Source organism: Dermacentor silvarum, chromosome 7 (assembly GCF_013339745.2).
Source record: "Dermacentor silvarum isolate Dsil-2018 chromosome 7, BIME_Dsil_1.4, whole genome shotgun sequence".
In the NCBI taxonomy this organism is placed as follows: domain Eukaryota; kingdom Metazoa; phylum Arthropoda; class Arachnida; order Ixodida; family Ixodidae; genus Dermacentor; species Dermacentor silvarum.
In genome coordinates this window covers 43,577,102-43,599,700 of record NC_051160.1, presented here as the reverse complement: position 1 = coordinate 43,599,700, position 22,599 = coordinate 43,577,102, and the positions used below count along the sequence as shown (strand labels likewise).

Sequence of the window (22,599 nt, the reverse complement as noted above, 5' to 3'; positions counted from 1 at the left end):
GAAAGGAATCAAAAATAAAGGAAAGGATGAGAGAAAAAAAATAAAGGAAAAAAGTAGTAGAAATGCGAGGTTGGTTTTGTTGTCTTGCGCGTGGACGTTATATTGGACTTCCTTTTTATGGTCTCCCCGTTTTACGCGCCTTGCGTTCTCTGCATAAATTACAGTTGTCTTGTTTCTCTTATCCTTTATCAGGAGCATCAGAGGTAGTCTTAGCTTCAAAAGAGTGCGTCCTCTCCTCTCTCTCGTTACTGTTGCGCCGGCAGTCTCTTCGTTGCTACCAACGAAAGTCAGTGGGCACTACACTTTGATTTTGCTTTTCCCCGGAACTTTGTAGTGCTGACCTGATACGAAAGGCAGTCTTGTCGTTCGGAGACTCGTAAAAGAAGAGTTTGAGGTGCCGCGCTTTGTACTGCAGCTTGTCAAAGCGAGCGCACGAAGAAAGCTGAAATTCCAAAAAAAGAAAAAAAAAAAAAGCGATAGCGTGTGTTTCTTTGTGACTGGCACCATTGCAGTCAGGCAGCAACGTGGATTGCAGCAGGTGGATTGCACGGAGAGGCATACGTTACTTAGAGGACCAATCGCCAATGTCGACTTGCACAATCAACAACATCAAAACTTCGCATTTATATTGGAGCATTGCTGGGACATCTTGCATAGTCAGGAAATAAATTCATGCTAAGGAAAGCAAGCAGGAACCAAAATGGCAAAAGGGGTTGAAAGACGTTTAGGCTTGTGCGTAACCTCTTCATTACTAAATGTTAAAAAATAGGAAGTTTGACCGCAGGTTGGCCTAGCTCTCCCAAAATTATAAGTAGGTAAAAACAAACAAGAACAAAAGAAGAGAATGAAAATACAAAACACAGCCGTCAAAAGTGTATAACAAAATGACAAAACACAAACATGGCCGCAGCTTTGCTCACTGCCAAGCTATTCACTTCACAGCAGTCATTCAATTTGCAAATTGAGGCCGAGCAGTAGTAAGGAAGTAATATCTGCTTAGTAGAAATTCCGAGCTAAGGCAAAGACAAGGAACGTTTCTTTTCACCGCGAAGATGAGGGGGTCAAGGGTAAAGATGAGCGTTAGTTTTGAGGTATTCGACCCCCACCCCACTCCCTCCGAATGTACTAGTCTATTAATACAAAATACATTTGCATTACTGTTACTAGTTGCCAAGAAGCCTCCCTATCTAATTTTGGCGTGATAATAACAACGACGCCGACGAATTTCTTTGGTGGAATTAGGGACGGATATTTACAGACTGGGGAATTACTTCTCAGTTGCTATGCCTCACTTGTGATCGAGTTTCACTTCTGCAATTGCAACAAGTACGCGGCCTAAGTGAAAATTTTAAGTGAATTAGCGGATCTCTTTAATTGACTGCTTTACAATTGCAACTTTTTAAGCATATCTACCTCTTCCTGTAAAGCATCTGAACGGTGCGAAGTTCCTGAACAGTACTGCAGGTACCCCGTGCGATATTTGAACAATGCAAACAGCAACAGTGATGAAGTCAATCACAAGTGCAAGAACTTTCGCAGTTACAATAGTTAACAGTAAGACCATGTAGTTATATACAATTGAACTAGTGGCGTCTCACCGAATGAGAGCGTGGGCTGGCGGTATCCTGGGATTGATTGAGTGGTTTACTTATTATGAATTGCAAACGTTGGCAACAAGCACAACGTGTCGCCGGCTGCTTCACAAATATAAATTGTTAAATAAAAGGTAAATAAAAGAAGCGTGACGATTGGCGAAGTGAAATGTTTTGACTATTAGCATTTCGCAGCCAAACAAGAGGAAGCTGATTGCAATAAAATAAATAAATGGCAAATGTATAATTTTCCTCACAGTCGGACGTACGGAGCTCTACTGAATCGCTTCGCTGTTGTGACACTCCTCGCCCGACTTGGAACGTGACTGTACTTGCCGCCGTAGCTCAGCTCAATAGTGCTGGTGTTGCGCTACTGAACTTGACGTCGTCGGTTCAATGCCGATCATGGCGAAATGCAAAAACGTCTGTGTACCGTGCAAAGATACACCTGTGTACCGTACCACCTGTGTACCGTGCCGCATAAACCCACTGTCCAGTTTCAGGTTGTTAACCGCCACAATTTAATTCTAACATAAGTGCAACCGTAAAATCGTAATAATTCAGGCTCCACACTAACGTAGCGTTCGCATTTTTGTCGTCTCTCGTGCAACACACACAGACATGCCGACGCCCGCTGCCGCCAAGGTGCTGGTCACCCAGGTGACGCCCAGCAGCGTGGGACTGGCCTGGGACGACTTCAAGCTGCCCAGCTACGACTCCGGCTACGTGGTCCAGCACAGGCTACTGACTGAGAACCGTGGTGACGCCCCCTGGGAGAGAGAACAGGTGAGCTCGAGCCACCGGCACTGTTTGCCCGTCTGAAGTCATGTACGCTGACGGTAGAGTCCGGGTGCGCTGAGTCCGGGTGCGCTGAGTCCGGGTGCGCTGAGTCCGGGTGCGCTGAGTCCGGGTGCGCTGAGTCCGGGTGCGCTGAGTCCGGGTGCGCTGAGTCCGGGTGCGCTGAGTCCGGGTGCGCTGAGTCCGGGTGCGCTTATGGTACCAAAGAGTTCCATATAATGGTTACGAAACCGGATACACCAATGGGACGAACTGCTGATTAAGTCCACGGGCGAGCGTGATGTAGCTCAGTGTCGCCGATTCCCACCGCACACAATCGCGTAGTTCTTTTTCTTCGGATTGACGCGACTTCTTTGATTACTTAAATGTTGGCCTTATTATGGTTCTTTCGAAATTTGTTTGTGTGGCCTGCTTGCTCTCTCATTCCAACGAACCAGGCGATAGTGCTGGGTTCGATCCCCAGAGCACAGCACATTGTTTTCTTATAATGTGGGGCTGTCTGCCTGAGTAACACATGTGCGTTTATTTGTATCTACGTGCTATACTCTCAGCATAATGCCAAACGCCTCTTTTGTCTCATACACTCGCGATGCACGCACATGTCGAAGCACATGTGGATGCTTATTTCGGGCAGGGATGGCAGAGAAGATCTTGCGAGAATAGCATGCTATGTGCAGTCGGCGTCATAAGATAACGTACGTGAGATCTGTGGAAAAAATATGTTTTACTGAGCAGTTGTTGACCGTAGCCAGTAAAACTACAGGATGCTATGTTCGCATACGCTAGCACAGGCTGGAAATCGCAATACCAAATTATGTGCCCAGGCTGCTGAAGCTTACCACTTTCTGGAATTTGCTCTGCCTCAAATCAAAGGCTTATCGCCTCTTGTTTGCTGGGCCAGTTGGTCCATTCATTGCTATGCCGTAAAAAACTCTAAACAATGTGAGGAAACGGAACATATACATAAAAAGGAAACGAGACGTTTTTATAAGCTGATTTCCCATTGCTCTGTTGTTCGCAGTTTGGCAACATACCGCTGGCCACCCTGGACAACCTGAAGCCCCAGACTGGCTACCAGGTACAGGTGTCTGTCTGGGACGACAAGGAAGCCGGAAAGCTCGGGGCCGCCTCTGAGGTCCTCACCGTCTTCACAGCAGGTCAGTGCTCGCCAATTGCATATCAATGCCCTGGTTTCTTTGTCTGTCCGAATCTCCGCGGACACTCACATCGGCTGTTATTTATGCCCCTTTGTAGTTTGATTCTCAGACAGATATAAAGGTAGGATACAAGAAAGTAGGATACTTACCAGACACATTTAAGAAATTCACTCTGTTTCTTTGCCTTATAACACGCAGAAATATACCATCCAGACACCAACATGCTGAGCCTACACTAAGGAAGGGGGACAAACAAACTAGGGTTAACCAGATAGGCGTCCCATACGCGCTCTTTTCGGCGTGAGAAATCGCTAGTGTAACATTCACATTCTCGCATTGTCCCTGCAAAGCTGGAGAAAACACGTTGTTGCAAGTAGAATTTGCAACGAAGTTTGTACATTAGATCAAGTTAGGTCGCTGTTCACAATGAAATACCAAAGGACAGTCGAAGCGCATTTCTGTTATGAAGGGCTTGAACGTAGACCATTCAGTCATTCAATTAATCAATTAATCAACTAATCAATCAATAAATAATCAATCAATCACTAACCCTCTCTCTCTATCTCCCATCGCGGACAGTCTTTGAGCTAGTGCCCCGCTGAAGCGTGCGTGCTGTCTGTGTATCCCCCTCTGATTGTTCTCGAGTTTTACCATTTTCCTTTGTGTTTCGTAATCGGAGCAGAAACCTGTCACACACCTTTAAGCTCTCGGCGTCACAATGTGCGCACAGCCGTCGACACAAGGTACAATAGAACTAACAGCTGCAAGCGTATGTGACAGTGCCATTAGGACAATGCTACACACTGCTATCCAGTATATAATGGTACTGCTAAATGACATTCAGCGTCCCTGTTATTGTATGCAATGTGCAGAGAGGCTCCCCAGAACTTCTCTAATCCGTGATTGAACATCATTTGACGGGTACACTTAACGTCGAGAATTGCCAGTAGAAACGATGAAGACGTCTTTGCTAGGTGGAGCAAAAGTGGAGGTCAAAACCGGAGGTGGGAAGGCCCGTTACTAAGCACACGCGGGAGGGTACAGGCCTGAAAGAACGCTCGAAACAAGGTACCCAACAGTCTCGGGACAATGGCTGGCGGCTTTCCGCGAACAAGTGGCTACTGCGCAAAAGTAAGGTCGTTATACGCGACTGCTTTCACACCACCACTTCGCGTTGCGCGCTTTCGCGTCGAATAAGAAAGAATCCCGCCACGCCCACCAGGTTTTTTTGTCGTGGGTCTTCTCGGTGAGTTGTCGCGACGTTGACGACTGTAGTTGTCAGCTTTGTATCTCGAATGTTCCGCCTACCGACTTCGTACGCCTCATGCCAGTCTCGCATTTTGCGCACGCTGCGCCGTGACAGAAAGCCTTTTAAGCGTGTGTATGTGGGCGTGCGCGCGCGCCCGCTACGCACAGTGGCATTTGAGTGGCTATGACGATAGCATAATAAGACATGATTACTAGCGTAAAAAGATGGGGACTAAAAAAACAACACGGGACCACGCTAACTGGAGTCCCTTCCTTTAGTCCCTGCCTTTTTACGCTAGTAATCATGTCTTACTATGCTCGTTACCAACTAGGCCAACTTTCTGCCTTAAGTATGACAATAGCAGCACACATTCGTGAACGCCACTTCATCTTCCCTACCCTTTTGTCCTAATACTAGTACAGGTCAGCCAACAGAACATTTATTCGTGTTAACCTCCCTGTTCTTAACCTTACGTTTCACTCTGCTCCTCTCATACTAAAGCTACAATCAATCTGTATGTCCGTCTGTCTAGTCTGTCTGGATGTTGTGCCTGTCATGCCTGTTGTATGGTCTGTTCTTCCTATTGTGTCTTTCATGTAAATCTGTTGGTGGGTCTGCTGTGTCTGCCTGTACTGTTCGCCTCCCGGTCTGTTGTGCCTGTCACTCGTGTCTGTCTTTCATTCAGTCTGGCGATAAGAAGGCATGCTTTGTTAACGCCGTTACTCTTTTCTTGCGTATTTCTCGCGGTGCATCGACCTGTATCAGGACATTCATACGACAATCGCGCTTCAGAAATAGAAATTCGTGTACAACGCACGGCGTTTCACATGACACTGATTCACGCCCGAGAAAGCGGGGATCACTCTAGCTACGGCGTAAATCGAACGTCCTATTGTCACGAGAGCGCGCGCTTCGCTTGCGATAAGGCACTTCCCGTACTACCTGACCTTGGAATCATGCCCAGAAAGGCCAAATCGACCGGAGTGCCGTGGACGCAAATGCATGTATTTATTGCTAGCCACAGAGCCTGCAATTTTCTTCCGAGACTAAATTTACGGTTCGCGATGCTCTATTCGAGGCCGTGCATGGCGCATGGTAACAGCCATGAGTCTTCGATTAAAAGCACCGTGTGCTGTTGAGTCAGTGTAAGTCCTGCATACGGAAAGGAAAAAAAAAAATATTGTGCCGTAGACAAATGCGCGGAAAAACATACGTTGCAGCACGCTCGTTGTACACGTCGACATAGAATTAAAAAGTAACGATTGCTGTTGCAGTTGAGTAAATTAAGAATCACCATTCACCTATATACACTGCTATACTTGGGTTACTTGAAGTAAACTTGAAACGCAACGACGTAACTTCATCAGGACTAAGAATCGTGCGACGAGCGGGGGAACGAAAAAAAGGTACAGGCGTGACGTTAAAATTCAATATATAGACAGTTTTTATTAGAGCACGAGCTGGCGTATTTGATATTCTGAAATTGAGATTAAGTGCTGGAATAAGTGTAATTGGACGAGCGATGTAATTCATAGGGCTGATAACTAGTGGCCCATGAGAGTACCAGAAAGCGTTCGAAGAGAAGCAATACCAGTCGATGACGGTGGTGAATTTGGGTGGTGTGATGAAATGAAGGTATTCGCAGCTATAAGACGGAGTCAGTTCACGGCAAGACTGAGTTAATTGGAGATTTGCGGGAGACTCCTGCATTGAATATGATGACCATATGGTGGTAATGACAATGACTGTTCCTTGAGCCTCCAAAACGTTGAGCAAACTCCATTCTACGAGACTTCCAGTCAGTTCTCTGCTCTCTACACGTATAGCCGTTATGTAACAAAACCCGCCCTAAGACAAGGTATAACTGCTGCTTGTAGCCACCTAGAGGTCTACATTCTAGCGTTTTTGGACATCGGAGCACGTTCCGCCTGTTTTAGGAAATTTTGTAGCCGCGCGTTTAATCAGAAGGGCCACCGAGACCTACGCGTCACATTTTATGCTTCGTTTTCGTTATTTGCAGCGATATTTAGCGGTTATCTCAGCACGCATACAATCCCTCGAGGGAGTGGGTGCCCGTAGGAGACACGCACCTATATGTAGGTCGTGATCGGTGCGATCAGCGGACGGACGGTGTCGTATGCGACAAGGACTGCGCGACCTACAGGCAGTGAATGGGTCCTATATGCCTTGGGCATTTGTGTTTCTCGTGTGTCCCAAGGGCAAGGAGCGCGCGTGCGCTATATCTGCGTACACATTGAAAAGCGCGGCGCAGTCTTGCACGAGGAAAACGATAAACAGGCGGTGAGAGCGGCGTCCCCTGCCGACAACGTGGTTCCCCGCGTTGTCTCCCTGACCTCATTGGCGACCCCGCGTGGGTAACAAAAAAAAAAAAAAAATAAAAAGTCCAAAGATACTTCGGTCGGTCGGTGCGCGCAATTCGAGACGTGGCCGAACGTACCCTATGTACGCGTAGGCATTTCGGACTCAAGGTTAGATCACAAAGAACTTGTATTTCTTTTTCCTTGTTTTTTTTGTGTTGCAATTGTTTGTTTCAATCCTCCTCTGAACGTCCCGGTTGCCTTTGTCAGTGCATGCACGAATGGTTGTAGGTTCTTTATAGCGTCACCCGGTATGAATGGGCTCGGGAATGTCGCTTTGTGGACGCCGTAACTTCTTGCGTAATACTAATTCAAGTTTGTTTTTTTTCTTCAACGGAGTGGTACGCATTCAATGCTGCGTGAGTTTCCTGTGAGCCAGCCGCAGTATATTGATCTCTGGGCACTTCTATATATTTTTTCATTTGTTCTTATGCATACTGTCGATCCCGAGCGCCGGAATTATGAAGGAGTGTGAGCACAATACAGCGAATATGTAAACAGAATATACAGGGGAGTGTACCTTGCGGCCTTAATTAGCTAAGCATTTAGACGAACACGACGAATGCCGACCGGGGTGCAGTTTGTGGGGTCCAAATCCACGTATTAGTGAGGTGCCCTTTAAAGAGGCGGCGCGTTAATGTAACCACGTTAGCCTCTTACCTAGTGTAGCCTCCCGAGACCCGAACATAACTATTGGATATAATCGCTCTTCAAGATGGTTTTTATTGTCTACTGTTATGTTACGAACTTGAAAAACAATCTTCAAAATTTAAATACCATGGCTAGATTACAAAAGCTGCGTCTCCATGTACATGAAAAAAAAATCTTCATAATCTCATCATGTTTGCTATGGTTAAAACTGCATTTCATTGCTTAAACGCAGAGATGGGGAGGGAACTACGTATAGTACATTGCAATGTGGCTGCCGCGTCCGGTATTTTCGCACAACCTTAGTGATTTCGAAACGCACCTCGAGGTTGCTTTCTGCCGTCTGGGACGACACAGAGGTCTAGATCAAGTGCGTGTCAAATTTATCGAAATCGGATGATAAGAACACGTGTGAACCACTTCGTTAGAGTTACACACGCACCGTACTTCATATTCAGAATAAATATTGTGCGAAATCACTTCGGAGTGAATTTGGAAAAAAACAAAATGCCGAAAGCAATGTATTGTAGAAGGGGTCTTGGGAGGATACCTGACGTGTCCTTCGTCGTCGTCGACGTCGCCATGTTCAGACGGCTGCGTGCGCTACAACCGCACCTACCGCGTGGGCGACGAGTTCACCGAGGGCTGCGAGCTGCGCTGCGTCTGCCGGGGCAACGACGAAGGCGACTGCAAGGAGCGCTGCCAGGAGCCGTACGTGCGCGCGGGCGCCATGGCCTCGGACCCGCTGTGCTACGAGAAGGCGCTGCCCGACGACCCCTGCTGCGTCAGCGTCCGGTGCGCGCACAGCAAGAATCACCAGCACCACGACCCCGCGCGTGAGTCCGCCAGTGTCCCATTGCTCTCTTGGACATTTCATCTTGTGATTGCACTATACGACTCTAGCAATATATATATATGACAGCTTTCTTTGCTTCGTTACGTATAGCTTGCTAGAACAGCTACTTTCAGTGCTCGCACTGGTTCGTGTCCTCTTGTCCTGAAGCCTTGGGAGTGTCATATGTCTAAACACACAAATATGAAAGGGTTTGGTCAGTTTTTCTTTCTTTCTCTGTTTTTTTCTTGATTTATTTATTTATTTATTTACTTAAAGCTTGCGGGAACAAATACACTTAGTGTTCGCATTGGTTCGTGTTATCTTGTCTGAAGCCTTCGGAGTGTCATATGTCTAAACACACAAATAAGAAAGGGGGGAAAGAAAGAGAGGCGTAAAAAACAAAGATGTGCTCGGAGGATCTCGGAGGTAACAACCGTCATTTGCCGATTGCGTGCTTAGTGGCACCACAATACTGCGCCGCAAAAGACGCCGATGCTTCATCTTCGACTGATGTGCAAGAGCGCGTAGTAAGCGGCTGTGTGAATGAGGCCTATCAGCGGCACGGTGTGCAATGGTACGGCAGCGTGTGGACACGAAACGAACGAACGAAAGCGTGCAAGTTAAGCGGAATGCGCATTTGAAAGTAAGAGACTTGCGGCGTTTTCCAGTGAACTATATTTTGCGCCGCCGCATCACCGCCGTCCTCTCTTTCCGCATTGGCACATTGAAGCATTGAACTGAATTAAATTTAATTTAGTTTTACTGTCAGCTTGGGCTCTTGCATAGCCGTTCTCACGTTCACCTCGTTTGGATACTCTATGATGTCCTCGGGCGCTGAAAAAAAAAAAAAAATCCGATTGTCCATCGGCATATTCTTGTTACTATAATGCTTTCTCGATCTCCCGTCGTCTTCGCAGTGAGGACTTTCAGCCAGAAGAGCGGCCACTGTCCCGAGATCGTGGAGGACCAGAGCACGGACCCGGACTCGTGCTCGAACGAGTGCAACAGCGACTTCGAGTGCGCCGGCGTGCTCAAGTGCTGCCCGAGCTCCTGCGGCGGAGCCGTCTGCGTCGAGCCCTTCTCGGGCAAAGGTCAGTTCGGGAACCATCTTGCGTCACAGTCTTGCACTGGGTGTTTGCATCGTGTGGGAGTGATCCGCAGAACTGCGACGGTGAAATGACATCCTGTATTGTTGACGGGTGCAATTAATAGAGTGGTCGCGCGGCCCCCTTGTGCCTCTCGCATTAAGTGTCTTACGGAAGCGGTGGCCTAAGCGTATACGGCTTCTAAATGCTATGGATTCTTTTACAAAGCAGCAGGGGTTTGTAGCCAGGGAGGGGGGGGGGGGGCGAAATTTTTGCATACCAGAATGTTGCCTGCCCAGCCTCCCCCCGCCCCCCACTCCCAGCCTCGGTTAAGTGGGTGCGCCCCCTCCCCCCTCCCTCCCCTCTTCCCTTGCCCCAAGAAAGATTTCCGGCTACGCCGCTGCAAAGCAGGTTTCACGACGCGTCTAATACGATTGCAGCGATTTATCGTTGTTTTCAAGTACTGGGTCCAGGAAAAAATACGTTGTCTTCTTTATTTCTTTGTGCATTACAACGCAGTTATACGCTAGTCGAGCACACTGCATATTTACCGATTGGGGACAACAAATTGCTGCTCCTGATATGTCGAGCACGAGTCCGGGTGCGGGGACGTCACGTGAAGAACGTGTATAGGCTCGACCCCTCAAAATCTGTCAAATGGTCCACGAACAAGGCGTGCGTGTCAGTCACGTTGCTGCAGTGTTTGTTGAGCGAAGGCCGCGTGGAAATGAGCGCTTCTTTTTTTTTTTTTGTGCACCGTCCGGATTGCGCGAGTCGCCGAGTATACCGGCTGTGTGTGTGTGGTGTGACGCAGACCCGTGCGACAACGTGTTCTGCGGACCCAACGCGCTCTGCATGCTGGAGAACGCTTCGCCCGTATGCCGGTGTAGGAGCGGATACAGCGGCGATCCTAACAACGCAACCATGGGATGCACACAAGGTCGGTCTTGCGAACGCGACTAACACCCCCCTTCCAATGTACCCGCTCTTTCTATCACAATGGCCTCCGAGATCCTGCGGTACGCGTGGCTTGTACACCGCGTGGCAACGGATCTCGGGGGCCGTGCTTCTCATCCGCTCGTTCACCTTGCTTGACATGAGAGCTCTTCGCTTACCCCTTTTCGTGGCATGCCAACAATGTGTCCCATATCTTTGCTCTGGTGTAGTCGAGCAAGGGGTTGCTTGTGTCGCCTGAAAATACAGTCAAAAAGCCTTTAACAAAGCACGCAGGAGTTCCTCATCTGGGACGGTTTCTTGAGCAGTTGTAGTTTGCGCATTTCTCCGCATTACTTTCTTTAGAATTAATTGTCGTGTAAAATAATTTCTTCGCAGAGTACCGGGATTCTCGGGAAACCGAGAAACCAGCCGTTGAAAACCGAAGTAATAAACGACGATTATCGTTGCTATGACTGATATACGTGGCGTGCGTGCACGTCGTGGTCATTTGGTAACCTTGAACTTGTTCCTTCGTTTGACATTGGAAGTATACACAACACGAGAGTAGCCACAGACAATTTATGGCGTTAAAAAAATGAACGTGATAGACTGTTTGGAAACTACAATAACTTTCACATTATTCCTTGGATTCATACACAGTGCGATGAAGGGGAAGATGGTAATCACCTGTTTGAGAAAGTAATCCATAAAATCACCCACCGCTCAACGGTCTTACTCTCTTGCTCAAAAAACGCCCAAATCTCACTTTTTGCTCCTGGCACCGTTATAATGAAATTTTATTTGAAGGGAAAGAAAGGGTTTCGTAATCTTTACAGGCACTTTTGAGAAAAAATTAGTTCTCTCTCTCTCTCTCTGTCTCTCGTTATCGCAGGAGGCAACGGGGTAGTCCCCGCCGACACTTCGTCCGAGCCCAGCACCGACGACCAGTCCTCAACGCCGTCGCCTTCGGACACGTGCGTCTACAAGAACCGGACGTACCCCGTGAACGAGTACTTCTACGACGGCTGCGGACTCAAGTGTCACTGCACCGACCAGACCGAAGTGGAGTGCCAGCAGCGGTGCCTGTTCACGCTGGAGGAACCGCCCGCGACCGACCTCGACCCCGGTTGCGAGATCCTCACGGACCCCAACGACCCGTGCTGCAAGATCTTGGCCTGCGAAGCGTCGCCCAACGGAACCGTGGCGATCCAGAACGTCACGGCGCCCGGAAGAAGTTCGGAAGCGGCCGGAAACGAGACCACTTACGTCAAGAACGACGTCGAGGTATGATACAGTTCTTGGTTGCTCCTGACATTTTGAGCGTAGGTGTGCTACATTCAACCGCAAGATATTACGGACCACGAAATCTGAGAAAAAAGCTGAATATCTATGTATGAAACCTTTCATGAAAGTGTCGTGTATAAAGCCTTCTGTGTATATGTCATGTGAGTGCTACTGCCATGTAGGGGACCCTGGGCCTCCGTCAAGCTGCTACGACAGCTTTTTGCCCAGGTGTCCCTCCAGTTCCTTTTGTTTCTGGTAAATAAAATTGATTGATTGATTGATTGATCTCCGCAGCCTCACAACGCAGCATGGTCCTGGCATTTCGGGCCTCGACTAGAATTTGCTAACAACATTGCCGTATACAGTTTTACTGGCTGCTGCTACGGGCTGCTCGGGAATATGAACGTTTTCTGAGACCCCGTGGTCCGTAAACTTTTGTGGTTGACTGCATGTATCGCCAGGGCACACGTGATGGTGATTGCGCTGGAGCGCGTATGTGGCGTTCGCGTTCGTACTGACCTCAGTATCGCGTGTGTTGGGGAAATGGTCTTATTGATTGCAATCGGGCAAATTTTCGATGTATTATAACTCGTCCTCGGATAAAATTAAAGAAAAAGAAACGTGGTGCCCTTGTATTATGCATGTTCTACACCTATACCCGTGAGCATTACTATACGGACCACAGACTCGCCGAAGAAAAAAGAAAAATCTGAATTTCTTCGTAATTCAGACGATCAAAATAACATTTGCGACTCCAATGTAAAGTTTGTAATGCCGCATAAGGATGGCAGTCTTGATTTTCAAGTTATATTCATAGGTGTTAGAATAAAATAGGCTTTATTGTGGAATGCCTGGTCCGTATTCTGTTGCTCGAAATAGCACCTCCAAACCTGTTTCGCAGAAGCTCACGCTGCCGCTGCACCTTGATTGAGCTCACATTTTCCATTTAGGTACGCCATTGCCATTTAATAGAATGAAATGAATGTTCGCTAAACTAATGGTTCATGCAAATGCTAAGATGGTGCTTCTATTATACGATCATTATTCCACGTCACATGTAGTAGCGAGCATACCTTTTCCATTTCACCATCGGGCAAAGAGCAGACCTTAAAAAAATCTCAAATGTCACGTGCAGTGTATGTAGAACTCAAACGGAATGCTTTTATCAGGGATTGTGAACTTCGCACTAAAGGGGTACTTGACAGAAATTGATCTTCAGAACAAAGACGCAGATAGACTTGTCTATGTCCCCGTGGTGTTCTCTCAAGCATTTCTCATAAGCTGACAAGGAATTAGTTAACTTGTAAAGTTCCGTCTATAGTTCAGCATTAACAGTTCCAATCACAAGTGTAATACCTTTGAAATCACTGGAGCGATTGCGTCAACGCTTGCGTTGAAAGATCTGCAAGGTTAAAAGAGGGTGTTCTCGTGACTCACTATGGATGGCTCGAACACAGAAGGCGCTAAAGAAACCCGCGCCATCCTGTCCATAATGGCTCCAGCGATCATGCATATAATAAGTAACAGTGAACCTGTTCCTAAATTTCGATCACAAAAGTGCCACGCGAGGGTGAAATGGAAATGCATGTTGAGTGATGCATGTCGGCGGCGGCTGGCGCCATGCACGTTTCAAGGTGACCACTACCGCGCGGCCATCCGTGGCAACAAACACCACTGTCGCTGGCGCCAACGATGACCCCACGGCAACCACGATCATCTACGAGCAGGAGATGGTCACGGAGAAGATGCTCGTCGACACCGGACTCACCACCATCGTCAACGTGCTCGAGCCCGGAGATGCCAATGTCACGGAGAACCCGCTGGGAACGGCGAACGTCACTGCCGCGGGCAACAGCATCGGAAGCGATGGGACATCCAACGCGTCTCGCCAAGGTGGTTACCCCGGTGAGTGCACGAAGGCCTTATGAAACGTCCGTCTCTTTATGTTCCTTGTGCATGTGCCCTTGTTCAATGTTTACTGTAATCCAAAGTAATTAAAAAAAAAACAGCGGAAGGATGGTAAAATTCAGGCTACATTACAATGCTAAGCCGTGTTCAGCACTAGAAAGATTTGAGTCCATGAGGCTGAACGCATATTTAAGATGTCGGGCGTGATTCGGCCATTGGATTTTTGGGAATCGTGCCCTGGCTTGCCTCCAGTTTCATGATGATAGTGGAAGCCGGAGGAAAGAGCTTGCGTTTCAGGTGATATCCATAAGCAGGTCCCACGTGCATCTATTTGGCCATGAGGTTTGACCGACACTTATCAGCTAAAGGCTACAGTTAAACGTTACTGGGGCAGTGCATGCCGCTCATTCTAGTGCGAAACCTGTACGGGGATTACGTTTTGCTTTCCCTTATAACTAACGGCCGGGCCAGTGAACCTTTGCGAAGTGACGTAACTCCTTGTAGATTGTGCCATATCGGTAATCTTGACGCTGCTTGTTTGAGATGCCATCACTTAGGAACTGCCGGCACGTCTTTCAGGTGCCGCCGTACATCTTTGCGCGCAGTAATTAGCAATGTGATAAGCCACTGCAGTCTTCCGGACATGATGCATTCCCTGACGGGGCGGGGTATTGAAGCGGGGTCTCGTTTTGTCTTCGCCGTGCGCAGGCAAGCTTCATCGGTTCGACGGGTGCGAGTTCCGTGGCAAGGTGTACCAGGGCGGCGAGACCTTCTTCGACGGCTGCGAAGCCCGGTGCACGTGCAGCGGCAAGGGCCACCTGACCTGCCTCCCTCGTTGCAACGTCATCAGTGCCAGTGGTGGGGACACTTGCAAGGAGGTCGCCGACCCTAACGACGCCTGCTGTCGCGTGCTGGTGTGCAACCCGCCCGGAGACACCCAGGCACAGTCCAGCGTTGAAGGTATGTACGGCACGCTGTGGACATCGCTCCGATTTCTTGTGATAGAGGATGCTGTTAACAGAGGCCAGGCTATGCGAAGGGTTCTCGCGAGATCATTGACTGATTGATTCGTTGATGCCACTGAACGTTCAAAAGCAATACCGGAGCTAGAAAATAGGCCTTTGCGAAGGCCGTCCGATTGATTTCGACCACGGGGTTCTTTGATTCAGTAACTGTACTTCTTTTCGAACGTCGCTCTGGTTATCGAAAAAAAAAATCAGTTGTCCTTGACGGGAACTTGAATGCCTGAGATTTATTGCGTCGGTGAAAGATGCCGTAACGTAATCCACCGGGTTAATGACCACGAGGATTAGCCGAATTTGCTTTGAAATATAGTTTGTGTGCCTTTTCGTTTCTACCCGTGTTCAAGGGGCCTCCGCGGCAGAGAATCGAACCTTGCACCGAGACTTCGGCAGCAAAAAGCCACAGCTATAATGAAACAGCGACGTGCCTTCGAACATTTTATTAAGACAAAAGCCTTAAATGCCTCATCAGACGGTGGCCTTGAAAACTGTGGCGTGCCGTACAGAAAGTCATGTGAGCCCGCTTTGCGCGGAGGCGCGCTCGTGCCCCTGCTCGCGTGTTCGTCTTCTTCTACAGCTGGCTCCGATGCCGCTCATCATGCCGGCGTTCCCATATTGCGCCTCGCGTTCGTCGTCGTCTTCTTCCACAGCTTGCTCCGATGCCGCTCATCATGCCGGCGTTCCCATATTGCCCCTCGCGTTCGTCGTCGTCTTCTTCCACAGCTTTCCGATGCCGCTCATCATGCCGGCGTTCCCATATTGCCCCTCGCGTTCGTCGTCGTCTTCTTCCACAGCTTGCTCCTATGCCGCTCATCATGCCGGCGTTCCCATATTGCCCCTCGCGTTCGTCGTCGTCTTCTTCCACAGCTTGCTCCGATGCCGCTCATCATGCCGGCGTTCCCATATTGCCCCTCGCGTTCGTCGTCGTCGTCTTCTTCAACAGCTTGCTCCGATGCCGCTCATCATGCCGGCGTTCCCATATTGCCCCTCGCGTTCGTCGTCGTCTTCTTCCACAGCTTGCTCCGATGCCGCTCATCATGCCGGCGTTCCCATACTGCGCCTCGCGTTCGTCGTCGTCTTCTTCCACAGCTTGCTCCGATGCCGCTCATCATGCCGGCGTTCCCATACTGCGCCTCGCGTTCGTCGTCGTCTTCCACAGCTTGCTCCGATGCCGCTCATCATGCCGGCGTTCCCATACTGCGCCTCGCGTTCGTCCTCGTCTTCTTCTACAGCTTGCTCCGATGCCGCTCATCATGCCGGCGTACCCATATTGCCCCTCGCGTTCGTCGTCGTCTTCTTCCACAGCTGGCTCCGATGCCGCTCATCATGCCGGCGTTCCCATATTGCGCCTCGCGTTCGTCGTCGTCTTCCTCCACAGCTGGCTCCGATGCCACCCGTCATGCCAAAAAAGAAGGCAAAGTAAATTAAGATGGAGTTAATTCAGGCAATCGAACCCATGATCTTTGGTGGGAGAAAACAAGTAATAAGAAATAGCGGATCTGAATGAGAATGTCAGGTAATTTATTAAATGTCTCTTGAGCGCGCAGGCTTTCGCCTTCACCATCTTTGGCGTATGCTAAAGGGATTGTAAATTTTTATCTGTTGCAAGAACGGATCGTGTAAAATTGTTGTATTTCTTCCCTTGTGAGGAAAATCAATTTATTTGTTTCTGTTTCAGGCCTAAAGTTGCTTATCGAGATGGCTGAACCCGAAAATGCCACCGTCGTGAAGATCCGCTGGACCATGCTTCACGACAATAGAACGATGCACATGGCTGGCGACGCTATGATTCAGGTGAGCCTGACATCATTTACGAGATAAGGGACTTTAGTGTCGTGTATCCGGGTGTCGCCTTCTCCCTGTCTGGACTTCAATAGGAAGTTACCGTTTTTCGTTTTATGCGTTCAGATTCCTGCCTCAGCCTGCCTAAGTATGTGTAGTCAGCATCGCCAATGTCATAACACTGCCGCTGTGTGTCAAAAGCTACCGTCTCACGATTTCTCCTAACGCCTCGTTTATCAGTATTTTCCGTCTTTTCTAATCTGAATAACAATATTAAACGTGTATGCTTCTCTTACGGACTTCCTCACTGACGTGTTACACTGCTGTGTTTTGTATACGAAGCGACAAACTCAGCTGTACCGTGGTCCAATATTTGTCTCTTATCAGCCAAGATTGTTATGCACAAGCTGTAAATGTTGAGCTCTTTCACTAACCAGGTAGGGCACATTTTAAACAATGAGGGCTGGCGTGAATGATAAAAATAAATGAAAAGACTTGAGAAAATAACTGTCTTAGCTTGCTGCACGTGATCAGCAGTGGTCGAACAAACGGAGCCTCTGCCTGAAGCCAACGTTTCGACAAGGGGACTTTTCTTGGTCAGGGCAAAGGCAAACCCTCAGAGCCCCGACGAAGAGAACGTAGAAACGTTGTAGAAACGTTGCATAAACGTTGCGAAAACGTTAGTGTCAGCCTGAGAATTTACTTGTGAGACTACTCTTTTTTCACTAGAATTCTACTTGTAAATACTTTGTGTTGTTTGGATTGCTTTCTGGACGCAAATGAATCCATCAATGTCGGCGCTTGTCTCTTTGGAATGGTCTCTGTCTGTTGCTGAAATGCACGAGAATTCGAGGTACGTTTTCTGCTGAATGAGGAGTATTCCCACGACACGCTGGCGTAACACGAATGTGCGTGGCCGTCATAAAAGCGAATTTAGACAGTACTTACATTGTCCGCAAGTTTCCGTAGACTGCTTTGCTTCTTTGGAGTTGTCTTTCTGCTTTCGTTAAGTATACAGAAATTCTTCATTCAAGAGAAGTCTACTTACTTTGGTATATTCTCGTTCAGAAACTTCCGAATGACTTGCTTTCTGAAAGTCTACAAGCTGTCTATAGATATCTAATCTACTTCATAGTAGAACTTCTATAGAGTTTCCCAGAGGCTAGCGGGATCAAATTTCTGTGAGGATGAGAAAAATGATCGAGCGCTTGCGAAAACGTGCAACTCAAGCGTTGTCGCCTCTTCTCACTTCGCGATCCCTGCTTAGGTTTGGTACGCCGTGGTCACGAAAGACGGCGGCCCCGTCCAGTGGATGAAGCACAAGTACAAGCTGAGCGACATGCGACCCGTGCCGACCACCACCTCGTCGTTCGAGATCCGCCTGGGCGGCCTGCAGCCGGAGACCGAGTACTACCTGCGCCTGGTCAAGCCGCCCGGTGAGGACGGCGACGCCGAGCACGCCGCCACGTCGAGCAACACGGTCAAGGTCAAGACCTTCGCTCCAGGTACGGGTCATGCTTGAACGCTCGCCGAACAACCGCGCGCTTCGCATCGTGGGCACGCTTTAGTAGCCGTACGCTTGAGTGGCACGGCGAAGTGCGCTCGTAAAAGCGTGCGGTGAGCAGGGCACATCGAACTGCTTTTCTTCATGATTGGGCATCACATCTTGTGAACATCTCCTGCTTACTGTGGCTCAGTGACCAACATGTCATGCTCTTGAGTACGAGTTCGCGGGTTTGATTCCCAACCACCGTGTATTGGGTGCACGTTGAAGAACCGCAGCTGATCAAAATTAATACGAAGCCCTTTACTACGGCGCCTCTCATAATCAACCGTGTGGTGTCGGGACGTTATAGCTGAATCTAGATTACCTTTCCCGCTCCTTCTGCCCCCACTTCCTTTTGTCTACAGTGCTGTATAGCAGGCCTTGTTCTATAGAAAAACGCTATAAATATGCATAATGGATTAGTGCTCTTTGAATATGTATTACGATGTGAAGATAGTTAAAGGCACACCAAATACTAATTAAACTGAATTCGTTTAGAGTGGTAAATAACTTTCATAACCATTTTGATACAATTGGAGGGTGAATGTATTACCATAGCTAAAGCAAAGGCCAAGCTTCTCGTTCTCGAATGTTGTGTTGCATGAAACCTAGGTGCCAGTATGTCTGTGTGGCGTCATGGATCTCAATTTCCTGTACTTATGGATTTAGCCCGTTCCCCTACAGGAAGAGTTCTTTAAGCCGGCGAGGTTTAGTTCCTTTAGAAGTCAATGCGGTTTTTCATCATTAGACAGTGAACTAGACCCCCAACAGAGGCGGTCAAAATCTTCCACGTCACGGCGCGCTTGTGCTGCGGGAAATTCAGCGCGACGTTGGTCGTCACCCACGTTTTGCTTTTGCGTGTCTTCTGCCCAACCAGGCCTCTTCTTCCATCTTACTTCTCCTCTTTCAATCCCCTTTCGTCCTTCTCCAGTGCAGGGTAGCCTACCGGGCTCAGCCTGGTCAACAGTACCTAGATAGCACAAGGCCTGTTAACTACGATTAATCACGCCGCGCTACTTGGCCCGAAATTTCCATTGCCAAGCCTGGCGTGACGAAAGCGGTGACGTCGAAATCAGCGCTGCCTTAGATTCTATGGCAGTCGGGACAGATAGCATGACGTCATGGACAGGAGTGAAGAGACCTTGTGCTATCTAGGTGGCGTTGGCCTGGTTAACTTCCCTGCCTTTCCCTTATGACTTCTCTCTCTCTCTCTCTTTCTTAGGCTAAGAGCGGTCGCTTTGCTACTGCAGATTACGGCTTCAACTTACTGTTCTTATTTAGGGACCCTTCGACATAGACCAGTGTAACCACCCCATTATGTAGGAAAGATCTTCCATTCCATTCAATCACTGCGCTTTGCCTAGCCACTCCCAAGTCTATGGGTAGTCAACGGGATTTGTTTTTTTTTCCTTTTCCCTTCCGAATGTCGTACGAACGAACAGCGGTGCGAGCGGCGTTCAACGGCTGCGTTCACCGCAACCGCACGTACGAACCCGGCCTGGTGTTCTACGACGGGTGCGACCACAAGTGCGTGTGTCACGCCGGGGGACTGATCGAGTGCCAGGACAGGTGCGAGGTGTACGTGGACACCGTGGGATACGAGGACTGCCAGTGGGCGCCGGCACCCGACGATGCCTGCTGCATGATCCCTTACTGCGACGGAAAGCCGCCCGTGCCGAGAAAGCCCAACGGTGAGCCAACGGTCACGCGCATTTCAAAAGGTGGATTCGCACGACTCGCCGACTCGCCCGCGTAGTTTCGGTGCCGCTGAGTCGCGTGATCATGTAACGCGTCTCCGTGTAATAAGCCAGTGGTTTTTGCCCCGTCGTGTGAATCCAGCTTACACATGTGCTAAACAAGGACACTGGATAAGTTTAGTCCGGCACACTAGCCTTTTAGGACTACATTAGCATTCCCTTGGCATGCAGGAAAAACGGCTGACACTTCACTGAAATTGAACGCGACACGCAGAGCCCAGTAGATGCTGTCAAAATTAGTGACGCCATGGTGATCTAGGGTAGGAACTTAATAGCGACGTAGCGAGCTGTCTGTTGCTTTTTCACTTCCTCGGCATTGTCAAGTCTCCTCTCACGGTAAAGAGGCTGCTTTACTGTTGCAAAACACTTAATTTTTACTAGTTTATTTCTGAAGCTGCGCAACCGGTCTAGTATATTACTCTTTTTTTTTTGGGGGGGGGGGGGGGGTGTCGTGATGTTGCAGCAGGCGGGGTCAGCTTGACATACTTGGTCAGCAACTGTTCCGCCAGAGAACCTAATACGTTGTCCGCATGTGTGTGTCACCCAAACGTTGATCATCTACGTGTCTCGTGGGAAAGTAATTAACAGCCGTAGAAGTCCTGTATTGATTACTCCGGGCCCTTCAGGGAACACAGTGTTGAAAGCTCGCGTGTTGAAGACCCCTCTTTCGTATGCTGCGAAGCAACGCCTTGCTTTACATGTCGAACTGCGGAAGAACCAGATTCATTTTCCACATCTACGATCTCACTCTATGTCAGGCACAAAGTGGGGAAGCGGATCGTCCAGTCCTAAATAATCAAGCCTAGGTGTAGGCGCACCTAGTTCTAACGCGATACAAAATGGCAGCTTCATCGCGAGTACGTCCTTTGGCAAGATAGGGTTGACGTGAAGTTCCAGTATTTTCTTCGGTATCTGTTCAATATAAGCAGTTCATTAAAACCCTGCGGAGGTCTAGGAGAGAGAGAGAGAGAAAGGCTGCATAGAAAGGCAGGGAGGTTAACCAGAGGCAGTTCCGGTTGGCTACCCTGCACGGGGGGAAGGAGGAGGGGGATAAAAAGAGGAAGAAAGTGGAAGGGAGAGAGAGAGAGAGAACGAGAAGGTCTAGGAGAATTAAGAAATGTAAGGCGCTCAGTCTGCCGAGCTTGGGGTCACAATTAACGAGTGCTCCGCGTTGGGCACTTGCCGCTTCCGCAGACCCGCAGCAGGACGTGTGCCTGGACGAGTCCGGCAAGCCGCACCGCTTGGGAGACGAGTGGGAGACCGGTCAGGGCTGCCTGCGTCGCGCGTGCACGTGCGTGCTTCTGGCCAACGGCTCGGCGCTTGCGGAGTGTGTCGGAGGCTGTCCACCGCTGTCCGTTACCGTCCAGTCCGCCGACAAGGACTGCCCGCAACCCGTGGTCGTGACTCCGGACGACCCGTGCCTCTGCCCTTACGTCATGTGCAACGGTCCGCGAGGCGGTAAGGGTACGCTCCCGCTAGACTCTAGTGTCGCGGGGTCGAGACACATGTCGTGGCACATGAAACGCGATTACACCGACGGCAATTAGTGGGACACAGAGGGGAATTGCGTTTTAGTAGTACTAAACCAGTGCGTTTTGATAGTATTAACCTGAAGGGCGAAAACGTGGAGCTCAACAAAGAATCCCGAGAAGTAGCTAATGATCGCGCAACGAGCGATGAAACAAATGATAGATGTAACGTTAGGACATAGGTGCAGTCTTCGGTTCCTACCGCGTGATCTTTGCTCAGTGATAAGACAATCTTTTCGTTCTCGTGGACACAGCCCGAGCTGGCAGAAGCGCACCGCTTCGGAGGCAATATGTGCTTTGTGGGTGCCGGCTATACTTACAAAAGAGAGACAACTGCTGACTTCACCTCTTGCGCGTGTATACAAGCCACTACGTGAAAAGTTGATTTTGTGTCCGTGGTCGAAATACTATGGTCGTCTGGCGGTGGAGAGAGTGAAAGAGAGAGACAAAACTTTATTGAATGTCCTTGTTGAGGTCAAAGAAGGCGTGGGGCCGGGAGACTAGCTCCCCTGGAGCCCCCCTTCCTCACGCAGGGGAGGCCATTGTGACTTTTCTGAAGCGAGAGACTTACATTTCCCCCCCCCCCCTTCCCCCTAGCATTTATTCCGGTGACCTCCTTTCCTTTCCCTCCTCCTCATATCCCTTGATGGGAGAGTGGGTTACTGTCTACCGGGTTCATCGTAACTAGAAGCTCGCAGTGAAGACAGGGCACTATAGGTGGCTCTCGTGTCGATACATTTCCCTCTACATCGTACGTAGTAGGCATTTCTTCTTGTCTTTGCTGAGGGAGGGAGACAATCACTAAAGTTAGTGGGCGTTAAACTTACACTAAGTTTGGGTAAGTAAGTGCAGTGCCACTTACTCACCCATCAAGTAACTCTTACTGCTGGACAAGTTAGCTAAGCTTAACAAGGCTCTATCGGGGCCACCGTTACTAGAAGTTCAGGCAGAGCTTCACATGGCTCCTTGTGTTGTATGCAGTTTCGCACTGCTGTGTTTCTCATAGACATTTCATTTTTATGGGCGGGTGAACGACAGAAACCGGTAAAATTGGGTGCGCGAAACGCTCACTGTCATCGGCAGTACCCTACCC

At 49.1% G+C, this 22,599-nt stretch overlaps 1 protein-coding gene across 1 annotated transcript in view; it reads left to right on the top strand.

Moving 5' to 3' along the window:
- Positions 1–21,524, top strand: part of LOC119458823 (uncharacterized) — a 123,879-nt gene extending 102,355 nt beyond the window's left edge. The window contains exons 4-15 of the mRNA XM_037720684.2: positions 2,212–2,378; positions 3,412–3,547; positions 8,413–8,658; positions 9,575–9,748; positions 10,557–10,682; positions 11,571–11,962; positions 13,597–13,867; positions 14,579–14,830; positions 16,571–16,686; positions 17,942–18,179; positions 19,663–19,911; positions 21,172–21,524. Of these exons, the coding sequence (XP_037576612.1) occupies positions 2,212–2,378; positions 3,412–3,547; positions 8,413–8,658; positions 9,575–9,748; positions 10,557–10,682; positions 11,571–11,962; positions 13,597–13,867; positions 14,579–14,830; positions 16,571–16,686; positions 17,942–18,179; positions 19,663–19,911; positions 21,172–21,524 (2,720 nt within the window). The remainder of the gene's footprint in view (positions 1–2,211; positions 2,379–3,411; positions 3,548–8,412; positions 8,659–9,574; positions 9,749–10,556; positions 10,683–11,570; positions 11,963–13,596; positions 13,868–14,578; positions 14,831–16,570; positions 16,687–17,941; positions 18,180–19,662; positions 19,912–21,171) is intronic.
- The last annotated feature ends 1,075 nt before the right edge of the window (positions 21,525–22,599 follow it).